This window comes from Stegostoma tigrinum, chromosome 19 (assembly GCF_030684315.1).
Source record: "Stegostoma tigrinum isolate sSteTig4 chromosome 19, sSteTig4.hap1, whole genome shotgun sequence".
In the NCBI taxonomy this organism is placed as follows: Eukaryota; Metazoa; Chordata; class Chondrichthyes; order Orectolobiformes; family Stegostomatidae; genus Stegostoma; species Stegostoma tigrinum.
The window spans coordinates 21,540,456-21,565,362 of NC_081372.1; the positions used below are offsets into that span (position 1 = coordinate 21,540,456).

The following is a 24,907-nucleotide window of genomic DNA, read 5'->3' on the forward strand; positions in this document are numbered from 1 at the left end:
AAAGTCAGATGCTTCAAAATCATACGACTGATTTGCTTGGTTAGTATTAAAGGATATTTTAAGAGTACAAAGAGGCATGTATATGCGCTTCAATATAATACACAGCCAATAAAGATGAATTATTTCAGAACAATGCTATTCATTTTCAATGATTTCAAGTCTCACCTCATACTTGTTACATTAAAAACAAGCACCAATCTTCAGCCTGAACAGAAATAAGCCTCAGCAGCTCGTGGTTACACAATTAAAAAAAAAACAATCGCACAAGACTTTACTTATTGAGTTGTTCAAGAATATTTCAAAAGGTATTTCCATTTTCCAGAAAGGAGAAGTGTAGGTTCTAAATGTAAATACACATTAGTGTATACAAATGTTAATTACTTGCAACAGAATAATGACTTGCATCATTTCCAACAACATAACTGATTCAGAAAAATAACTTTAACGAAAGCTGCCATTAACTGAAACTTCAATTCTCTTATCATCTAAAAATCAAAATCCATTATCTATCATTATGAAACGCAAACGTTTGATGAAAATTGGTTCACTAAACATGCACAGCAATTTTTTAAATTATGAAGAGTTTAAAAGGTCAATGAAATTACTCAACATTTTCTGTCACATAACTTGAAACAAGATTCAATCCTATGCATTTGGATAATGAACAACAAAATGGAGGCTTAGTAAAGAAAGAAACTAAAATGACAGAATTATATCAACTTATTGCTAGTTTCCAGAAATTCTAAGTGCAGGTTTTTATTTTGAAATTCGTCGACCATCTGTGTAAAGTTTTGGAGCAATTCGTTCAAGAATTGAGGTCTATTACATAGCTCGTTTATATCAACATTTATTGAACATATAAAGAGATCTTACCACTTTCTCTTTTGATCGCAGTACCCCAAGCTTCCCAAAACGAACATGAAAGGGTGAACAATGGTATGAGCCATCTGGCTGCCTCACTACTATGACATCGATGCATCCTGTCAAGGTAGCTGGATTCAGTCCTTTGTACAGTTCCTTCACCGTGACAAACACCTGCTCAGCCAACTGCCCAACATAATTCATGGTTTGGAACTGAAATAAAATTAAAAGAAAAATTAGGGACTATACGTCAGATGTCTCTGAATAATAGTACTTCGTGGTCAATAAATTAAATGGCATATTAAAAATAGGTTCCAAATCAGGAATGCCGAATGATCAAATTATAATCTAACCTGAGGGAAACAAATCCTTTCTGCATGATGTCTTTGAAGTTTGGGCGAATTTGGTGCAATACTTCGTCATTTTCCTGGGCTTATTAATGGATTTGCTACAAACTACAACCTTAAGATTTTATCAAAGTGAATCAGGCTTTCTCAGAAATTTACTCTTCTTCAGCAAGACAGGATTTTTATAGCTTCCAACTAATGTTGAATTAGCTAAAAGAATGACAAATTTGAAATAATAAATTCATAAAAGTACCAGCACAGAAGGTGGTCACTTCAGCTCATTGTGCTTGTGGCAATATTAATTCTTTTTTGTTGGTGTCAATTTTGATTCTATTTCTTTTGAATTCCTTTAAACTTATTTATTGTGATTGACTGTCAAAGCCGAGCCATTTAGAACGGATGTTTTCATGACCCTTTGCACGGGGAAATTGGATTAAAAGCACAAAGCAGTCAAAATCATAATTTTGTTACTTATACAGTGGTCTGTGAAAAAAAGTCACTGTCCATCTTCTCAGAATTGAGAATTTTTATTAGATATCCCTTGAGATTTCTGTGCTAGATTAAATATAGTCTTTCAAAGCCTCAATTTTGTCTCAACCTGGTGTTATCATCAAAACAATTGCTCCATTCTTCCATACTTTCTGTGGAAATGTCCTAAAATCTGGTTAAAGTAATCCATCTAACATCTTATACACCCAAATATTTGTCAGTATTTCAGAATCCACTGTTTTTGTTTATTAATGGCATAATTAATCCACCATGGATGAAAACTCTTAATAGCTATTTGCAATAATTACTATTCTTGTGGGTGACACTATGATAGATATTTTCACTGGGGAAAGGATAAACAACTGCTCCATTATCATTCTTGCATTACCACAGTAACATATACTTTGACCACAAAGTGCCCGAGGTTTCTTTCAATGACAAAATTCCCTGTCATTTTTCCATGCACAAACTTAAGCTTCTAGTATCAAAAAAAGTTTGAAATCAAAAAATATTTTTTTCAATAGTATTATATCCATGGAAGGTTTCAGTACATATCTTAACAGCTAAAATTGTTTCCAGCACATCAGCTCCCAAAGCACAGATTTGTTTCTTTTCTGTCCATGGCAATGTTTCCATTACAGCACAGGGGGGAGCTGCAGGAACACAGGAGGCCAGGCAGCAGAGCAGGATAGTTGACATTTTGGGTTGGGACCCTTCTTCAGATATAGGGAAGGGGAAGCAAGCTCAGAAATAAGTAGAGAGGAGGGGTGGGGTTCGGGAAGGTAGTGAGACGGTGATGGGTGGGTACCAGTAGGGAGTGGTGGGAATTGACCAGTGAGGTGGGAGGGGCTGATAGGTGGGAGACAAAACAGGTTGTGTCAGGTTAAGGAGGGGAAGTTGGGGGCGGTTGTGAGAGTGGGTTGGTCATGGGATGAGGCCAAGGATGGAGAGATTTTAAAACTGGTAAAATCCATGTTTTGGCCATTGGGCTGTAGGCTCCCAAGGCGGAATATGATGAGCTGCACCTCCAGTTTGCCAAACCTCCACATAGTGTTTGAGATGTGGTCTAACCAATATCCTCTATAACTTAAGCATAACATCCATACTTTTATGTTCAATTTTTCTCATAATTAAGGAGAGCATCCCATTTGCTTTCTTACTAAGTGCTATACCTGCATACTAACTTTCAGTGACACATGCACTAGGACACCTAGATACCTCAGATTCCACAGCTGTTCTCCATTTAAGTAATACTCTGCTTTCTCATTCTTCCTGCCCAAATTCACATTTTTCAAATTACACTCCATTATACTTTTTGCCTCTCGGATGTATCATAGTCTCTAATTCTTCCTCCAGTTAAAACTTTGAGACAAAGATGCTCAGACTTCAAGACCATGCTGCAGACGTATTTGCCCTGAATAACAACAATACCCAGGGGCTCCCAAAAGCTGCAGCCTTAGTGCATGATCTATCCTAACATCCTCAAGTTTTAATTGGTCATTTCAGTACCTTATTCATTAATTTGTAAATTTTTATATGGTCATTAACTTTATCACCAATTTTCATACTACAGTAAACTCAACAAAATAATCTTTACCCACTTACTGGATACCAAGCAGCTAGCTCCTTTCCCTGAAATGGAGCCAAGACCTATTCACACAGGCCAAAAACAAAAGGAAAAAAAATCTCCTCCCTCTCCCACCCTTGTCTCTTCATTGAGGCTTACAGGACATTGGTTCGGCTACGTTTGCAGTATAGCATGCAACTCTGATCTCCCTTCTATAGGACACTAGAAAGGGTTCAGAAAAGACTTACGAGGATGTTGCCAGGGTTGCGGAGTTTGAGCTATAGCGAGAGGCTTAATATACTGGGGCTACTTTCCCTGGAGTGTCATTGGGTGAGGGGTGACCTTATAGCGGTTTATAAAATCATAAGGAGCATGGATAGGGTAAATAGACAAAGTCCTTTTCCCTGGGGTGAGGGAGTCTAAAATGAGAAGGAATTGGTTTAAGGAGAGAGGGGAAAGATTTAAAAGGGATCTGAGGGGCAACTTTTTCACGCAGAGGGAGGTGCGTACATGGAATGAACTGCCAGAGGAAGTGGTGGAGGCTGGTACGAGTGTAACATTTAAAAGGCATCTGGATGGGTATATGAATAGGAGGGATTTAGAGGGAAATAGACCAAATGCTGGCAAATGGGACTAGCTTTACAAATTGGACTGACAGGTCTGTTTCCGTGCTGTATTGCTCTATGAACCTATGACTCTAACACCTCACACACCAAACTCCAGGTTTGCACTCAGCTTCCCTGACTGCATCTAATTTTCTCAATCAGCAAACAGTAATGCATTGCTTACAGCACAAAGGTCAGGTGAACAATTTTGAAGAGTCCAAGTAGTCCTGGAAATTCTGCGAAAGGATCATCAACCAGAAACATTAGCTGTTTGTCTCATACATGCTGCCAAATTTTCTCACTGTTTCCAGTATTCTGTTTTTATTCCTGTAAGGCAGCATAACTGCAGTGCTTCAAACTGATTCGGATTCTTAACTACATAGATTTCAACATTCTCCACTCGATTTTTAATGACATATTTGATGAGTTTTCTATCTTTCCCTTTATCAAGGTGACCTTTCAGAAAGTAACTGATTCCATCAAATTAACATGCATGACTTGCCACATGAAATTCAATACCATATAATGCACAATATTAAAGGAAAATTGCTTTTACATAGGGCAAAAAGCATACAACCAAAAAGTGGGAGTAACATAAACCTTGCCAGTTCTCTTCAAAATCGAGTAGCTGTAAGCCTGGACTTATTGCCTGTATTTTGAGTCGGCTGATGAATTGAATAAAAGAGAAATAGGAAAGAAACAAAAGAGGGCAATAAGATAAAATTTAATATTGTTTTCTATTTTAAATAACTAGATCAGATTGCCAATTCACAGTTTGGTTTACTTGAGAAGGAATGACTGCAGTCTGCTTGATTACAGAGCAGCATTATGCATTTCATTCAAAAGAAGCCACTCAGTCCAACAATCCAAGATAGCAAATGAAATGCCAACTTCATTCAGCAAAAGCCATGGTCAGAATCTTACTATCTTTTTAAGGAAGTCGGGTGGGGGCGCGACATTGATTTGGAAGACTACAACCCCTGGAAGGATTTAGGTGGACAGGAAAGCTTAGACAAGACAAATGTTTTTCAAAGAGGACAGGTCAAAGTGAAAGGTTGATTAAACATATTTGAAGGGGGAAAGAGACAGAATGGGAATGGAGAGAAAAAATAACAATATCAACAAACATTGCAACCAGAAAAGGAAGCTAGGTGGTCAACAGTTCAGTGTGAATATAGTCAAGGCATCACAAAGATAGTCTCATTAAAAGATAAACTCAAACAGGGCTTGTGGAAAATAATGGTCAGGACGTGGAGAAGAATGCATGTCCAAGGGTAGGACATGGTGGAACATTACAGCAGGTTTGCTCAATGATCAAGCAGAAGGACAGAAGTGGCACAGACAGCCTCAATCTTAGGTGACAGAATGTCTGGAAACTCGTCACATATCTTGCAGGTGGTAGGGGTAGAGTAGCTGGCATGGAGGTTTAAGATGACAGATTGCAGGAGAAAAAAGGCTGCTGTAGGGTATCTTTACATTGCAGGGTGATTCCAAATTCAACTCCTCCTTCCTACTGTGCTAGACTATCTTAGCTGCTATGGCAATGGTTTGAGTGTCTTACATCATAGAAAGGAAAACTGGAACAGGTTCATGACCTCTTCCTAATACTTATCCCTGCTGGAGCCACAAGTATGCAATCTGAGGATGAGGTCAAACTCAATTTCATAGAATCCCTACAGTGTAAACGGAGGGCTTTTGGCCCATTGAGTCTGCACCAACCCTCCAAAAAGTTTCCCATGGCTGATGCCAGCCATGGTCAAACATTCTTGCACCTATCACCAGATGACTAAGAGAGACTGGCGTGAGATAACAAAGAGTAACAATGGTGCTTACAGAAATGTATTTCAGCAAAGAGGAATGAGGGAAGGACGGAAAATTAGCATAAAAGTGAAAGCACTAAGAGGAGGGCAATTTCTATTCAGGTTAAATTTAAGAAAAAAGTAAACAAGTTAGATCTTTCACTACAAGTTCTACCTTTCAACACTTTCTCTACAAAAATATGTTTCTCCAGAAATAGTGTAAGCACTCCTTTCAGTGCAGTTTTAAGAAAAATGTCAAATAACTCTGCCAAATTCTAGCAAATATTAATCTGAAAGAATTTATTGAAGTATGCCTTTGACTATATTAAAACGTAGGAAACACAAATGTTGGTCAAAGTAAATGAATTCAGGTCCTTGCAAGAATCTAAAATCATAACTTACCCAAACTGAAGGTGACAATGTCACAAGAGGGTCATTTTTTTTAACCAAGAAAGAAAATTGATGCTGAGCAAACTGATTAACAGATTTGAGATCTTCTTCTACAGACATTACTTTCAGTTATTGACCACAACTGGAAACTCAACATCCTCTGACCAAAGGAAGGGTCACACTATTTCAGCGTCAGGAACTCTTCCCACATCAACACAATGAACTTCAGAACATCTTCCATCCACATTATCAGTGCAGCATCATTTACCAACTACACAGGATTTGAAGTTTCACAAACATTGAAAACCAATTTTTCACAACTGACAGCATACGGGAAACACACGCTCAACCAGCCACTACATCCATGCAAACGGAATTTCCCTTGACAACCCACATGAAAATCAGGATTAATGTACTTTCATTTTCAAAATGAACAGATCTGCAACATTTCATAGTTGAACAGTAACTGTATTGTTGTCTGATTTTCTCACAGAAAGCCGTTTTATAGCCGAGTGTAACAATTAAATCTCAGTACAATATTGCTTTATTTTCCAAGCACAGTTAGTGATAGCAGCCCATCCCAATGTTTACAGTGCAGCATAAAATGACAATTAAAATGTATTATTGGCATCATTCACATATAAATCCATAAAGGAGGTCATCAATTGTCCACTCAAAAGTTTTCAATTTGTTCCAAAAATAGCTTTGAATACAAATATATTAGCATGCACTTTTCATTGGTTCATAAAATTTTCAAAAGGAGTTATTTTACTGTTACTTGTACACAGTACTGCATATTAGAACTGGTGCCACTACTACCAAAATTTGTTTTCCCCATACAGTTCATTCTCAGGGGTTTTACAAATGTAAATTTAATAGCAAACCATAGTATACTTAGTTGTTTCTTATTCTAGTAATTTAAGAATTTTGTAATATATCAATTACAGAGTTTATCAAATGCTGCTCTTTAACTGCAGGAACCCTAGAACTGGATATTAAAGTAATAGAGGGATAGAGGAGGCATTCTGATGAAAACACAGCCATACAAGTCTGAGAGTAAAAGGATAGGAATAAAGGTAGAATCAAGGAGACAGGGAAGAATAGAAACATTCAAGGAACAAAAACAACTATAAACTATAAGTATGAATTTTTTTAAAAGTGAGGATAAAACCAATAAGAATAAACAATAAATTGAATTGCATACACATCAACGTGCATAGCATCTGAAACAAGGGAACTAGAAGACACAAGTAGAACCGAGGTGCCAGATGTAACAGCAACAACTAAATCATGGCCTGTTTCTGCACCACTGATTTGATGGAATTCAATGAATGACCACTCCCAGAATGAAAAATAAGGTACTGAATGCTTTCAAATAAAGTGTATGTGAGGCGGCTTTTCTTTCAATACAGTCATTGTTTTAACTTTAAAAACAGACATATTTTAAATCTACGTGTCATATTGCCTATGTGACAACATTGACAGCACTGCAAAGTACGTTGTTCCACCCTGATGACAGGATCAACCACTAATCTACTGACAACTTTTAATTTTAGTGTGATTTTTTTTTGGAATCTCTTGCATTTCAAAGTTCAGTTATTTTGTTCCTCTTTGCAATAAAAATCAGTCCTAAACATACTTCCATTTTTTAAAATGTTTTGAGCTTGATTACAGAATAACTTGTAGTCTCATGAATGTGGAGGAGTAACAAGGTAAAATGGACAACACTACAGTCCGTACCTACCTTACCTCTTCACTACCCTGCAATTCATACAACAATTCCCAGATTCAGAAGAATAAGGGGTTGCCGGTGCAATGAAGGGGGTCATAAACAAGGGTTGGGCAAGAATTGCATTCTGATAAGAAATCAGTGTTTTTGGATTTCAGGAGCCAGTGGGTTTCAAAGGTGGAAATCGAACAGCACCTAGTACCATGATTGTTGAGAAGTTACAGTAAATAACAGATAAAAGTCAAACCTGTAGGTGAGAAAATATAAGTATATTCACATACAGATGAAATACAGTCAGGCAGGCAATACTGCAACGGTAACTACACTTCAAAGTATTTTATTTATTGTCAAGTGTTTTGAGAAGACTCCTGGTTGTGAAAAACTCCACAGTGCATAAAAGAGTCCCTTTACAGACAAAAACAATGTCAAAACCCATATTATTTGCACACAATTTTCAGTTTAGGTCGAGATCTGAAATGGTTTTATTCTTTTCCCATTAGATGGTGCTGTTCTGCACTATTATCACCAATATGTTTGACAACATTATAAGGAAAATTTGATAACTAAAAAGCAGGGGAGTGCACCATCTGCAGGATTAATCATCTTTAATTATTTCAGTGAGGGGGCAGGACACTTTGCAACCAATTACTAATGTAGGACAGCCATAAAAGTGCACACTTTCCATTTCACCACATGAAAAGCTAACAATATCCATTTTTAGGAAGGTCATATATAAATCATTTTTAATTAGTAAGGGTTAAAGTTTTCTGGGGAGCGAGCGAGAAAGAGGAGTTGAGGCCATAATCGTATTAAATATTCAAGCAGGCTCGAGAGGTTGAATTACCTACAATGAACTCTTCTGACCATTTGTGACAACTTGCTGGCTCTTAAAACCTGCAAAGGATCTTTCTTCCCTCAAGTGCCACTTGAAGACTTCAAATTACAAACAAAATTGAATTTTACAATACAACTGGTGCTGATGCATAACTAAGGTTTTGCTTCAGACCAATGTTGTAAAGGTGAGAGACTGATTGAACATTTCTTTCAAAGATACAGCACAGATATGATGAGTTGAAGGATCTCCCCATGTTGTAAGATTTCACGAAACAGAAATATAATATAAATATAACCTCAATCTGGTGCCAGGACATGGGGTTACCAGTATTTTCTCATTTTGAGATATTTAGATTCTCAAAGTTTGCAGTTGTTCCTTTATATTATTTCAAGGATTCAAATCTTTCTCCTTTTCCAAGACATTTCCTTCTTTCAGTAAATTCAATCCATACTCACCCAAATGCAATGGAAACTCTTATCCACTCAACTATTACCAACAGCTGAAGTCCCCTTGCATGTTTCCAACAACTTCAAACATTTAATCATTGAATTTTTCAGTCTATAAAAAATGGTTTCTGGAATAAATTCATCAGATAAGAATGCATCACTGACCTTAACACGTGTTGAAGCACAGGTACTGCATTGAAATATGATCAATAGCCCATTGGAATGCATGCAAGAATATTTAAATAAGATTCTATTTTTTTTCCCACCACATAACTGTCCAGGCCATATTGATCCCCATTATTTTACGAGACAACCTCTGAAATTTATTTTGGCTGAAGTATCAATCCAATGACTACAATTTTCTAACTCTCACCAGATAGTTACGATGTGAGAGGACGTGTCTGCTAACTTTGCACCTTTGTGTATAAATGGAGTTAGCAGAAGACTGAATAATTATAGGACTCAGTCTAATCTTGACAGTGGATAAAGTATCGGTATCAATTCTAAGGGACACAATAAACTACCACTTATAAAGGCATCACTTAAAGACAGTCAGCATTCATTTGTGGAAGTAAGATTGTACTAGACTAACGTCATTGAATTTTTCAAGAAGGGGGACTGATGGTAGTGTAAAAGTGTAGTTGATGTGAATTATATTAGTTTTGGCAAGGCTTTTAACAACATCACATCTGGCAAACTTAGTTTTTAAAAGAAGCCTGACAGAATATATCAAGATGGATTCAAAGTTGGCTCAATGGTTACCTCCATAACATCCTATGAAGGATAACAGGTGATTGGGGTTTTGGGATAGAAGGTTGTAGTCAGTAGAATTCATTACAAGTGTTAAGAGCAAGACTAGACACCCCACAAAGTGTATTACCGAGATAGCCTAGACACAAACTTTTACATTTTTTTTAAAAAGACAAGTGTAAGGTGTTGCATTCCAGACATAATTTAATTGGTCCACCACTAAGCTTTAATCAAAGCACACTTTATTCTCATTACACAGCTAAAATATAACAAAAGAGAACTGGCATGACTTTACTCTACTGAAATACTTATCAAGATAATGTATTATTTAACCACTAATCATTAATTGTTTTAATATAAGCAGCATCTCAAACACGCTCAGAAATTCTAGGAACTGCTGATGCTGGATTCTGAAATAACAAGGTATGGAGCTCGATGAACACAGCAGGCCAGGCAGCATCAGAGGAGCAGGAAAGCTGATGTTTCGGGTCAGGACGCTTCTTTCCGACAGAGACGATTCAGTAACAGTTATCATTCTTTTGTGCTCTCTCTCTTTCCAGTCTTTAGAAAGCAACAATCTCCTTTTAACTTTTTAACAGGAAGTCTCTCTGTCTGAGACTTCACTCTAACAGCAGAGAAGGCAAGTTTTCAGCTCCAGCAGCCAGCATATTCCACTAACTAAGTGAAAGCAAAAAAAAATCCTTTTGGGTTTGAGAGCCTGATCCCACCCACTCAAGATTCTTTTGTAAAATCCCACTTCAATTCCCGCTCCCATTCCTCAGACAACATGTCCATTTTGGGTCTCCTGCAGCGCCACAATGATGCCACCCGAAGGCTGCAGTCACAGCAACTCGTATTCTGCTTGGGAACCCTGCAGCACAATGGTATCAATATGGACTTCACAAGCTTCAAAATCTCCGCTTCCCTGACCGCATCCCAAAACCAGCCCAGCTCGTCCCCGCCTCCCTAACCTGACCTTCCTCCCACCTATACCCTCCTCCCACCTCAAGCCCCACCCCCAATTCCTACCTACTAACCTCATCCCGCCCCCTTGGCCTGTCCGTCCACCCTGGACTGACCTATCAGCTCCTTACCTCCCCACCTACGCTCACCTTTACTGGCTCCATCTCCACCTCTTTGACCTGTCTGTCTCCTCTCCACCTATCTTCTACTCTATCCATCTTTGATCTGCCTCCCCCTCTCCCCCTATTTATTTCAGAACCCCCTTCCGCTGCCCCATTTCTGAAGGAGAGTCTGGGCACGAAACGTCAGCCTTCCTGCTCCTCTGATGCTGCTTGGCCTGCTGTGTTCATCCAGCTCTACATCTTGTTATCTCAGGGAGTGCTGTCATCTAAAAGGAACTATTTCAGCGCCACTGTGACATCACCCCTCTCCGAAAGAAACATGTTTTAAAGACACAGTATCATCACACTAAGTCCTCTGCTTTTCTGAAATTTATATCAATGATAATAACACAAGTATACAGAGCATGATTAAAAATTCAGAAGCAACATAAATACTGTCACATTGTTGACAGTGAGAAGGAAACAATAGATTGCAGGAAGATATTAATGGTTTGGTCACATAAGCAGACAATTGGCAAACAGAAATCAACCCAGAAAAGTGTAAAGGGATGTATCTGGAGACATCAAAAAGACAAAGCAACAGATTACAATGAGCAGATACAAAGAAAGAGTTGTAGGAGAAGTGTATGCCCACAGATCCTTGAAGATAGCAGGATAAATGAATAAAGAGGTTAAAGTAGGCATATGATACACATTAGTTTATTAACCAAGGCACACAATAAAAGAGCACTGAGTTTATGTCAATGCTATATGAAAAACTACTTAGGCCAAATCATCAGTATAGAGTGCAGTTCTGACCATCTCATTTCAAAAATGATGTAACTCACTAGAAACAGTACAGAAGAGATTTACGAGGGTGTTGCTAGGACTTGAAATGTGCAAGTATGAAAAAGAGATTAGACAGACTGGGGTCAGTTCTCACTGGAAGACTGGAGACTGAGGCAGATTTGATTGACTGTACAAGGCTGTGAGAAGATTTGACAGATTGAATGGGAATGACCCATTTCCCTTAGATGATGACTTCATTGACCACGAGACTCAGCTTTAAAATGACCTTTAGAGAAGTAGAGACAAGGAAACAATTTTCATCTAAAAGATGGCAGGAGATACTGGAACTCACTGCTTGAAAGTCAGTCAGAAATTCTCAACTCATTCAATCTGCGAAGTCCCACAAACTCCAGAGCTACGGACCAAGTGCTGTAAATGGAATCAGGCTGAGTGGGTTATGTTTTTGGCAGAGTGGCCTCTTTTTGCACTTTCAAGATTAACTACATGAAAAGTAGGCACATGCAGAGATTGAGGAGAGGACTGCAGAGTGCTAATACATGAAATGCTCCTCAGGAAACAAAAACACAAATGGGTAGAATGGTCTGCGCAGTTACAATTCATAAAGTTTTTTCCTGACGTTCTGTAAAATATCATTTGATTGAGTACCGATGCAGCCTCCCTTTTTAACCTGCACACAAAATGAAATGCTATGAGGTAGTGAACTTTCAGTCTATTCTCTTTTAGGACTCATCTGCCAAGGAATCCAGTTTTGCATAAACATGAAAACATGCATTTGCAGAAGACAGTCCTTACTAGAAAGAAAGTGATGAAATGTTCAGTGCCAAGTACAAGTAAGGTGTGTAAGCAAGCTATCTTGTGAAGACATAGAATCACACATTTATCATGACACTTCTGACCCTAAGTTTGCACAAAATAATGATGCTATGAGCAGCATTAGAGTAGAGAAGTCACGACACTGCTTCATAGGATCACCAGCAAAATGAGCAGCTACTGCTGAATCAGGACAGTTATCCATCGCAGGAACAGTTACAGAAAGAGTCAGAAAAACACAGCAACTAACTGATTCTTTTCCCTGTCACTTCATCTTACATAGGAGCTGCACAATAGTGGCTAGCGGCCAAAATACGTTCCTACTGTTCTATGATAACAGATCTTTTAAAGTTACACCTCAAAAGCTATTAATAAATAAGCACTGTCTTGTCCAACTTGATCTCAGTAATACATTTCCCTTATATATTATCCATCAAGAATATGTACTCGGGGACGCAAGTGATTCTCAGATTCTCTCTAAAAATGCCTAATGTAGTCTTTTACAAAACAAATAATGTATTCTCATTTATTGGCAGATATTCCTTTGCAACTCATTTTGAGAATTATCCAGCTGGTCCGCATTCTCTAGATCAGATGGAGTGGCAGACCTGCCGGTGAATCTGTCATGTCTGTCACTGTACCACATTTCTTCCTGGAAAATTAGGTTAGTTTGCAGATGGGTGGTAATGTGTAACTACAGTCTATCATTTAAAAAAAACAGCAGCTCTGGTGAAACAGCAGGAGTGCTATACCACAGCATGCTTCTCAAACATTATGGAATGATTCACAAGAACAGGTATTCTACATCAGGTCAGTGCCAAATGATTACAGAAAAATACCTTTTTTTAAAAAAATGGAAATGATAGTTATGCTATATGTTAGGCAGCACAGGTTCTACTGTATGAGGGCACTGCAATGTATTTTACAGGAAATACTGCAGCCAAAATTTAAAATATTCAATAAGTACAAAAATGGTCAGGATAAGTGTAAACGTAAAATACAAGCCCCAGCTTAAAAAAAATTCTGTGCCAGTGCCAATTAACACATGGCAATATCATCTGGGCAAGCAGAATGGTGACACAATCTAGGTTTCACTGGCTTCCTTAATTCAGAAAGAAATCCAAGGGTTGTTTATACTTCTACTGGAAGTGAGGATGGAGCAGGTGGGGCAAGGTATTTGGGCAGATGGTTAGTCTTGGAAAAAGAGCCTACAGTTCCTATCCAGGAGAAAACACTGTCGCGATCATTATGACCATGATGTCTGATATTGGGCTCTGTCAATAATACTCAAGTTTCTGCTCCTGACTTAGGGCAAGAAAGATGAGGGCTGTAACAGGGCAACTGTCAAGGATAATAAATAGTGACTGATGTATAGGAAACAAGGAGTTTGAAAGTAGAGACAACAAAATATTTTATCAGATTAGAGATTTTTTTAAAATTCCCCAACAGGAGAATGGTGAAGAAGTAGAATTGAGAACACATGAAGGTAAAATGCAATGACAATAAAAGGGCAGAGGAGGAGAGAAAGTTAATGGAGTTTGAAGATTACCACAATCAGAGACAGAGGGGGAAGGGAAGCACTCAGTGGAAAAGTCAAAAACTGACAAGAATTCTGAGTGAAAAGTATAAAGGATAGAGTTGGGCAAAGTACTTGAAGAAAGGGGAAATGCCATATATAGTCTGGAAAAAGTGGCTATGACGCTGCAGTAATTAAGCTAGGATAACTCTTGCAGAAATAGGTACAAGCATTTCCATGTATTTGCTAGTATCAGGATGTAAACAGACTTGCCTCCAACGATAATGAATGCCAACATCATTTTGTGCAAGGATATAAAAACACTATTGGATAACAAACAGGCACAGTGATCCTGTGGTAGGGCAGAGAGGACTGAATTGAAATAAGGCAGCATTGCGACATGGTTAGTAAAATTAACAGTATGGTACAAGATTGTCATGAGGAGACAATATAGACTAACAATAGTGATGGACGGCATGGAAGAATATGCAAGGCAACATTATAATGAAAAGGGAGTTCAAAAGTGAGAACAAGTGAATAGAAGACAAGATGCACATACTAACAGCTACAAAAGAAATTTTAAATTTGCTAGTTATCAATGGTCTTGACAAAATCTTTAAGAGGATTAAAAAGTATATCTAAGTATGCCGAACAAAGGCATAAAATAGTATTACTTATCACAAAGGTACTTTTATCTACTTACTTCGACAACGTTCAGCAAAATAGGAGGGTGAAATTGGGCATATAATTTGCCAAAGAATAAGCCAGTAAACGTAATTTTTTTCAAGACGAATGTATCTCAAGAACCATTTGGCTTTGTTACAGAGCACTCCATGACGCCTATAGCATTACCGGTACAGTTACTGAACAAAGTAATCCACGTACTATAACAGCTTGATTTATTACTGAAGTAAAAAAAAAATCCTCAAACCGCTCATTTTGAACGAAAGGCTTCTATTTTAAGTGAGTCTGAGTACAACAGTAATGATATTTCAGCAGATGTTGCTGAAGAATATACAGGGCTTTTGTAAGCAAACTGTTTGCAGTTTTGATCTCCATACTGTGATGAAAAGTGTCTGAATTGTATCTTTAATTGGATGTATTTTAGACTTTGGACTTTTAACCACTGGCATGTGGACTTTTGTGTATACAACAAAGTTTAATCATAACATCAGTATTTCTAGAGCCATTACGTTGTTAAACCAGTAGGAGTGGCAGTCCCTAGGGTAATAATGGGATTTGTTTGCATTGGTAAAGCTTTATGACAGTCAGAAAACACTAAGAAGGATCAGCTTGCTTTCTGTCCCAGCATCGTGATTTTTGTTTTGCTTAGGGCTAAATTCCATAGCTTTAAAAACTTTTTATTTCAGTTGACAGAGGTCGCAGTGGAAGGTAAGAGTATGAAACAGTTTCCTATCTTCAAGAGAAACTAATTAGAATTATTACAAAATAGGCTCAGTGTAAGGGTTTTCATTTAAAAGTTCCGGGTTAAAAGTACTTGGGGTTTGTGCTCCAAAGCTTATTTGAAGCTGAGAAAATCTAAGCTCAGTTGTGTGAACAATTAATGAACAGGCTACAAAAATCAAGGCCGGGAACTGAAAGAAGCCGTTAAGTCAAACCAAGAGATGTGAGACGTAAGATTCTCTCTGATGTTTGAGTACTACAACATGGTCATGTTGAAATAGATGGAATTGTATAGTTTGCTGCGTGCTTCAAAATCTTTTAAATTGTGCTTAATGTAAATAGTTTGGTTTATCCTACAAGTTTTTTGCACAATCAATTTCCATTTTATTGTTAGATCTACAGCATTTCAGTGAAAGACCACCTCATTTAAAACAAAAAAAAAGACCTATCAAGTCAGATCAGTCGAGGATCAGACTTGTCCAGTAATGATATAAGATCCGATCAGAACAATACGAAAGAAAGAGATTATTTCCAGGGATAAGAGGATTGTCTTATGAGGAGAGATAGCATGGGACTGTGCTCTCTGCCGTTATAATCAGAAATTAATCAGAGATGACCGTATGCAAAATGTAAAAGATTTTATGATAGAATTTAACAAGGCAGGTGTTGAGAAGCTGTTAAAACGAATTGGGGAGTTTATAACTCAGGAGATGGGGTCTGCCATTTAGAACTGAAGAAGAAACTTCTTCAGTATTGTAAAACTCCATCTATAAGAAATATCAAGAAAGCCAAGTGTACAATGGCATGTTTGTCACTTACTTAGAATAAGTTTAATGGTAAGACTGTGAAGATAAGACCATAATAAACAGAAGCAACAGTAGGCCATTTGGCACCATGAATATGCTCTGCCATTACAGATCTGATCGTGGCCTTAACTGCACTTTCCTGCTCAAACCTAAGAACACTTAATTCCCTCAATCAAACAACTTTTCAATTTATTTTCCCTTTATTCATTCACAGGATGAGGGCGACACTGGCTAGGCAGCATTTATTGCCCATTACTAATTGCCCAGAGGTCAGCTAAGAGTAAACCACATTGCTGTGGGTCTGGAGTCACATCTAGGCCAGAGCTGGTAAGGATAGCAGTCTCCTTCCCTAAAGGACATTCGTGAACTCAACCTTGAATATATTCAATGATCATTGGATTGTCTTCTGCAGAGACCAAAGACCCATGCAAGGAAGAAATTTCTCTTGATCTCTGCTTTAAACAGGAGGCTCTTTGTTGTAATATGTTCTTCCCAGTTCCAGGTTCCTCTGCAAGGGAAAACAGCTCTCCAATATCTTGTGAAGCCCCCTCAGAATCCTGTATGTTTAAATTACATCACCTCTCATTCTTGTAAGCTCCAACAAGTATAGGCCCAGTCTGTTCAGGTTTGATTCAGAAGACAACCCGTTCATACTTTGAATCAGCTGGTGAACATTCCATGAATGGCTTCCAATGCAAGTATATTCTTCCTCAAGGCAGGCATAACGGTCCACAATATTCCAGCTGAAGTCTCATCAATACCCGATACAGATGTAACAGGAGTTCCCTACCTTTATATTGCTTTGCCTTTGCAATAAAGGCCAACATTCCATTTGCCTTCACAATTACTTACTGTCATTGTATATGATCTTTATGATTCACGTTCAAGGACACCCAGATTCCTCTGTACTTTTCTGCAGTGTCACTTTATTTTACTTAATATTCTGTGTTTCTATTTCTTTTCCTGCCAAAGGGGATAAGCTCATATTTCACTCCATCCAAATTCCTGCCCACTCTAACATTTTTATATTGCTTGGCAGGGTTTTTTTATGCTCCTTACAACCCACTTTCCTTTCTTTGTATCATCAGTACATTTGGATAAAATCAGTCCCTTCATCCAAATCACTAAAATGGAGTGAAATCGATTACAATCCTCTACCTACACGAGTATATCAATCCTAAGATGGTGAACTCATAACTTTTGTGCAGTAACCTTTTAAATGGCAAGTTATTGGATACCTTTTGGAAATCCAAGTATACTATATTGTTGTTAGTTCCTATTTATCTGCCCTGATTGTTACATCCTTAAGAGAACACTAATAAATTTGCCATAGTTTCTCATTCACAAAACCACAGTAACTTAGATCAAATGTATTTTGATTTTCTGAACTTCCAACTACAAAACTTGAATAAATTTTGGAATTTCCCAATGACAGGTGTTCATCTGAATGGTTTACAATATCTTGCTTTCTTGAACAGTGGTGCAACATTTGCCAATTCTCAATCTGTTTAAACCTTTGCTGAATCGCTGGAATATTGAAAGATCACAACAAACATATCTACTACCTTGACAGACGTTTCCTTCAAAACATTCAGATGCAGGCTATCAGGTCTGTAGCTTATGTTGTTTTTAGTCCCATTAATTTTTCTACATTTTTTTCCCCATCAGTTATTATGATTGTTCTTTTTCCTCCCTCCTTTTTCTCCTGCTTTTCGCCTATTCTTACATGTTTTTCTGATTCCTACTAGGAAGACAAATAAAATTTGTTCAAAATTACTGCTGTCTCTCTGTTTCCCGTTATAATTCCCGCAGTATTACCCTCTAATGGACTAGCATTCACTTTTAGAGATAATGGGAACTGCAGATGCTGCAGAATCCGAGATAACAAAGTGTGGAGCTGGATGAACACAGCAGGCCAAGCAGCATCTCAGGAGCACAAAAGCGGACATTTCGGGCCTAGACCATTCATGCGAAAAGGGAGATGGGGAGAGGATATGAAATAAATAGGGAGAGATGGGGAGGCGGACCGAAGATGGATAGAGGAGAAGATAGGTGGAGAGGACAGTATGGGTGGGGAGGTAGGGAGGGGATAGGTCAGTCCGCGGAGGACAGACAGGTCAAGGGGGCGGGATGAAGTTAGTAGGTAGGAAATGGAGGTGCAAGGTGAGAGGAAGAACAGGTTAGGGAGACGGGGAAAAGTTGGGCTGGTTTTGGGATGCAGTGGGGGGAGGGGAGAATTTGAAGCTGGTGAAATCCACATTGATACCATTGGGCTGCAGGGTTCCCAAGCGGAATACGAGTTGCTGTTCCTGCAACCGACGGGTGGTATCATTATGGCACTGCAGGAGGCCCAGGATGGACATGTCATCTAAGGAATGGGAGGGGGAGTTGAAATGATTCGTGACTGGGAGGTGCAGTTGTTTATTGCGAACTGAGTCCCTCTTTCGCACCTACACTGGCCCTAAACCCCACCTCTTCCTTCAGTACATTGATGACTGTATAGGCACCGCCTCATGTTCACAAGAGGAGCTCGAGCAGTTCATCCACTTCACCAACACCTTCCAGCCCAACCTCAAGTTCACCTGGACCATCTCCAACACATCCCTCACCTTCCTGGGCCTCTCTGTCTCCATCTCAGGCAACCAGCTAGAAACCGACATCCATTTCAAGCCCACTGATTCACACAGCTACCTGGAATACAACTCCTCCCACCCAACTTCCTGCAAAAATTCCATCCCCTATTCCCAATTCCTTCGCCCCGCTGCATCTGCTCCCAGGATGAGGCATTCCACTCCCGGACATCCCAGGTTTCCTTGTTCTTCAGGGACCTCAACTACCCACCCAACAGTGGTCGGGAACACCCTCAACCGTGTCTCCCGCATTTCCTGCACCTCATCCCTCACACCCCACACCCGCTATAACTGCCAAACGAGAATCCCCCGAGTCCTCACATGCCAGCCATCAACCTCCGAATACAACGCTTCATCCGCCAACACTTCCACAATCTACAATCCGACCCTACCACTAAAGACATTTTTCCAACCCCACCCTTGTCTGCCTTCTGGAGAGACCACACTCTCCACGATTCCCTTGTCCGCTCCACTCTCCCCTCCAACCCCACTGAACCCAGCACTTCCCTCTGCAACTGCAGGAAGTGCTACACCTGCCCCCACACCTCCTCCCTCACCCCCATCCCAGGCCCCAAGATGACTTTTCACATCAAGCAGATGTTCACCTGCACATCCACCAATGTGGTATACTGCATCCGCTGTACCCGGTGTGGCTTCCTCTACACTGGGGAAACCAAGAGTAGGCTTGGGAACTGCTTTGCAGAACACCTACGCTCGATTCGTAATAAAACAACTGCACCTCCCAGTCGCGAGCCATTTCAACTCCCACTCCCATTCCTTAGACGACATGTCCATCCTGGGCCTCCTGCAGTACCATAATGATGCCACCCGAAGGTTGCAGGAACAGCAACTCATATCCCGCTTGGGAACCCTGCAGACCAATAGTATCAATGCAGATTTCACCAGCTTCAAAATCTCCCCTTCCCCCACTGCATCCCAAAACCAGCCCTGCTCATCCCCGCCTCCCTAACCTGTTCTTCCTCTCACCTATCCCCTCCTCACACCTCAAGCTGCACCTCTATTTCCTACCTACTAACCTCATCCTGCCTCCTTGACCTGTCCATCCTCCTCGATCTGACCTATCCCCTCCCCACCTATACTCTCCTCTCCGCCTATCTTCTCCTCTATCCACCTTCGGTCCGCCTCCCCCTCTCCCTATTTATTTCATATCCTCTCCCCATCCCCCTTTTCTGATGAAGGGTCTAGCCCGAAACGTCAGCTTTTGTGGTCTTAAGATGCTGCTTGGCCTGCTGTGTTCATCCAGCTCCACACTTTGTTATCTAGCATTCACTTTTACATTTCTTTTTATCTATGTGTAGAATATTTTACAGTCTTTCATTTTTTTCTCATTTTCTCTCATACTTCAATTGTCCCTTTAATCCTTTGCTAGTTCTAAGAGCTTTCTAGTCTGCTAGCCTGTCCTAATTTTTGCAGCACTGTAGATGTTCCTTTCAATTCAATACCATGGTCAGTTCTTTTTTTAAGCTAGCCAAAGATTACGCACTCTCTCATAAAGCCATAGAATCCCTATAGTGTGGGAACAGGCCATTCAGCCCAACGGGTCCACATGACCCTCCAAAGAGCCTCCCACCCAGACCCATCCCCCTACTTATCCCTGCAACCCTACCTATCCCTTAATGCTCCAGCACCTGCAGTTCCTATTATCTCTGATCCAAACTTAATCAGCACTTTCCTCTTATTGGCTACAGACACCCTAGTTAACACAGTCATCAGCAAATTCCTCTCCAATTTGCACTTCAATCAGATACCATTCAATGTCACTGAGTCACTTTTATGAAAGTCCCTACCTATCACCATTGTCTCAACATCATCACATGGACTTCTGCAATTCAAAGAGAAGGCTGAACTCAAGGCAACAATGTTGTGGAAATAGATAAAACATCAGCAAATTCACCCATATCCTGCAAAGTCAAAATAAAAAGTCACAAGTAATAAACCAGATAATTAGGATCTGGATCACTACTGGACACCATGACTCCGAGGACTCAATCAAGTCATTTTCTCCACTGGTAAGTGGCTGCTTTTACCGTGAGATAGCAGGAACTACAGATGCTGGAGAATCTTACATAACAAGGTGTAAAGTTGGATGAACACAGCAGGCCAAGCAGCAGAGAGGCAGGAAGGCTGATGTTTCGGGCCCAGACGCATCTTCAGAAATGGGGAGGGGGAAGAGAGCGGGTTTTGAGAAGATTTGTAGCTCAGGTTGCGGTTCTGGATGTGAGTTTGCTCACTGAGCTGAAAGGTTCATTTTCAGACATTGCGTCGCTTTTCTAGGGAACATTAGTGAGCCTCCGGTGAAACGCTGGTTTTATATCCCACTTTCTATTTATCAGTTCAGGTTTCCTTGGGTTGGTGATGTCACTTCCTGTTATTTTTTCTGAGAAAAGAACAGGAAATGACATCACCAACACAGGAAATGGTATCACCAACCCAAGGAAAGCTCAACAGATAAATAGAAAGCAGGACATAACACCAGCGTTTTGTTGGAGGCTCACTGTTGATGTTACTGAGAATGGTGATGAAATGTCTGGGAACAAACCTTCCAGCTCACATCTGGAACAAAATAAAGACCCACTCTCTTGTGGACTGAGAGGAGGACAGTGCTGTGTTCGCGGTGGAAGGAAGATGTCAGGTTGGCTGTGCACCCTTGCAACTGGTGGATCTTAATGCTGACTTTGGCCTAACGCTGGTTCAGGGGAGCAGCCAACCTGCAATGATGGCTGCGGCAAGTGCTTGTGCCCCAGGTCAGGGGGTCTGGAACACCATCCGTGTTTCTGTGAAGAAGGTGGATGAAGGTGCACCTGTGGACCGCACCTTCTTTGTGAAGAGGGTCCTGTTGGACTGTTGTGGGTTTGCTGCTGCGGACATGTACTGCCTGCAGGATTTCCCTGGAGGAGGTTTTTACGATGTGACCTTCAGGCGTGCCAAGCTTTGCGAGCGCTTCCTGGAGTTTTCAAGGAGAAAGGAAGTGAGGGCCCCCTCTCTGTATTGACCGCTGTTTGTGATGCCAGTGCAGAGGAGCCGTATGGTTACTGTACACACGTACAACCCGCATGTGCCAGCAGTTGATGTCCTGACCTTCCCCGGAAGGTACGTGAAGGTGGAAGGGGACCTAACCGACATCATGGACCCCTGATGTCATCTGGACCAGTAAGAGGCAGGTCAAGGTGATGCTGAGGATGGGTGCGGACGGGAACATTGTACACCCACCGTCCAGCTTCGCGATCGGCGGGAGCAAGGGCTACCTGACCTATGCAGGGCAACCTAAAGTCTGCCATGCCTGTGGTAGGTCAGGTCTGGTGGCGGCTGACTGCAAAGCCACCATCTGCAGGGAGGAGGGACACCTTGCAAAGGATTGCCCACAAGAAAAAAGCCGCAACCTTTGCGGGGAAGCGGGCCACATCTATACGGCATGCCCACAGCGGGGAAGGACCTACGCCCAGGTCGCCGGCAGGGGCAATGTGGGGCAAGCCGCCCCAGAGGAGTGGAAGGTACCAGGGCCCTGCAAGGACCCCACTAATGTGCAGGAGGGCCAGGTCGTGCAGGAGGGCCCAGCCCCTCAGGATGGGCCCAAGGGGAGCAAAGCGCCCCTCCAGGCTCTGCTAGGCCCACCCCCTGACAACCCGGAGGCGGCAACAGATGACCCAGGGGAGTGGACGACGGTCCGGAAAGTGAGGAGGAAGGCGCGTCGGCGGGCCCAGGAACCGCAACCATTGGGCGAGAAGAGGCAGCTACAGGGGGGCTATAAGAGCTCCTCTGACGAGGGAGATTCGGAGGGGGCCCGCCCAAAGCAGAGGCTAAAGATCTCAAGGGAGAAGGAAAGCAGCACCCCGCTTCCAGGTGACGGGAAGCGTCCTGAGGCTCCCTCCAACACCAAGTCACGTGCCGCTGGGGCACTGGAAACAGTGGGTCCCCAGCCTGACCCAGATCCAGACTCTGCTGCCTCCGTACCCTCTACGGGGGGGATGCCACCGGAAGGCAGCACGGACGGTTTCCTGAGCCCAGAGAGCGTCCAGCAGTTAGCCCGGGGAATGGGCATGAAGGGACAGATGGAGGGGCTGGACCTTGGACTTGGGCAGGATACTGCGGTCACTGCCCACAATGGGGGTATGAGTTGCGAGCATTAATGTGCGCAGTGTGAAGTCCACCGCAACATGTGTGTCCACGTTGGCCTACCAGACCACCATCAAGGCGGACCTCCTGTTTCCGCAGGAGTGCGGGATACCGCACTTCGGCAGGTACGGGAAATGGTCCGGCGCCTGGACCTGTGGGCCTTCAATCCGGTCGGCGGGTAATGACTGTCGCTCCTCGGGTCTGGCTATTCTGCTGCGGGGGCGCGACTTCACCATCTCTCAAGTTCAGGAGGTGGGGGGGGCGCCTCCTAGTGGCTGACGTCACCTACAGGAACGCTCCCCTGAGGCTGATCAACGTGTGCGCCCCAGCGGTACGGAGTGAGCGGTTGGCCATCCTGCAGCGGCTTCCACCCCTGCTGGCTACATGCAGGCTGGTCATCCTAGGTGGAGACTTCAATTGCATCATCGATGCAGATGGAAGATCTGGCGTGGGGGGAGTCAACTGGACGTAATGTCCAGATTCCTGATGGGCACGGTAAAGGACGCCAAGCTGCTTGACGTCTTCAGCAACCTTGCAGACGGAGCGCAGCGGAGGTACACCTGGTCGCGGCCAGACGGGTCTATTCGCTCAAGGATAGACTTCCTGTTTGTGTCACGGGCGTTCTCGGTCAGGTCCACCGGCGTCGAGCCGGTGTTCTTCTCTGACCACTGCCTCCTCCTGGCCGACTGTCACTTACAGGATGACCAGCTGGTCGGCAAGGGGACGTGGAAGCTCAGCACGACTCTGTTGAGCCCAGAGAACATCGAGGAGCTTAAGAGGGAGTACGCCAGTTGGAGAACCGTGAAACCCCTCTTTGAGTCTCCGGGCGACTGGTGGGAGACGGTGAAGGAGAACATCAAGTGGTTCTTTGTCCTCAAGGGTGTTTGGAAGGCGAGAGAGAGGTGACGAAAGCTGTCGCGACTCCACAAAAGGGTGCAGAACCTGCTCCTTCTGCAGTTGATGGGGGTCGATGTCACGGAGGACCTCTGTGCGGTGAGGGGCCAGCAAGCCTCGCTCTTTGCCGCAGGGGCCTCCAGGATAATCTTCCGGTCCAGGGTCCGCTCCGTGGAGCAGGACGAGACGTGCTCGCGTTTCTTTCTTTCAGAAGGTGCACAAAGAGAGCTCTGTGCTTAGCCGGCTGAAGGAGGACGACGGCTCGGTGACGTCGTCTCAGCCCGACGTTTTTAGGATCCGCAGAACCTTTTATGCCAGACTGTACGACACGAAGCCCACAGACAGCACAGCCTCCGAGTCGTTCCTGTCGTCTATCACGGACGTCTTAGACGACGGCACGAGGGAGTGGCTGGACCGGCTGATATCCCTGGACGAGCTGACCAGAGCCCTCAAGTCCTTGGAGAGGAATAAGACTCCCGGGAGCGACGGCTTACCGGTCAAGCTGTATTCCACCCTGTGGGACCTGGTCAGCCAGGACCTGCTGGAGGTGTACGATAGTGCGCTTCAGGCAGGGGAAATGTGCAAGTCCATGAGGAAGAGCATCATCACCCTCATTTACAAGAGGAAGGGGGAGAGGGAAGAAATTAAGAATTGCCGTAACATTCCACTATTGAACGTGGACTACAAAATCCTGGCCAAGGTCATAGCCAACCGGGTCAGGTCTGTCCTGGAGTTGGTGATTCACCCTGACCACCCTGCCGGGCAGGAAGATCGCTGAGAGCCTCGTGCTCGTCAGGGATACGATCGCCTACGTGCAGGACAGGTGGGTGGGCACCTGCCTCGTCAGCCTGGACCAGGAGAAGGCGTTCGACAGGGTCTCATGCTTACATGAGGGACGTCCTCTCCAAATTGGGGTTCGGGGAGGGCATCCGCAATTGGATCCGGCTGCTGTACACCAACATCGTTAGCGCGGTCTCGATCAACGAGTGGGAATCGGACAGTTTTCCTGTCAGATCTGGGG

The 24,907-nt window shown here is 42.3% G+C and overlaps 1 protein-coding gene across 2 annotated transcripts in view; it reads right to left on the minus strand.

Annotated features, from left to right (window-relative positions):
- The window catches only part of LOC125461459 (phosphatidate phosphatase LPIN2-like), a 73,505-nt gene that overhangs the window by 45,210 nt on the left and 3,388 nt on the right, over nt 1–24,907 (minus strand). Inside the window, exons 1-2 of one of the 2 annotated variants that reach the window (XM_048550273.2) lie at nt 14,722–15,067; nt 874–1,074 (exon numbers count right to left, since the gene is read on the minus strand). In XM_048550273.2, coding sequence (XP_048406230.1) covers nt 874–1,065 — 192 coding nt within the window. In that variant the 5' untranslated portion in view covers nt 1,066–1,074; nt 14,722–15,067. Of the gene's footprint in view, nt 1–873; nt 1,075–14,721; nt 15,068–24,907 lie in introns of those variants that run through there. The other variant, XM_048550272.2, reaches the window with a different exon arrangement.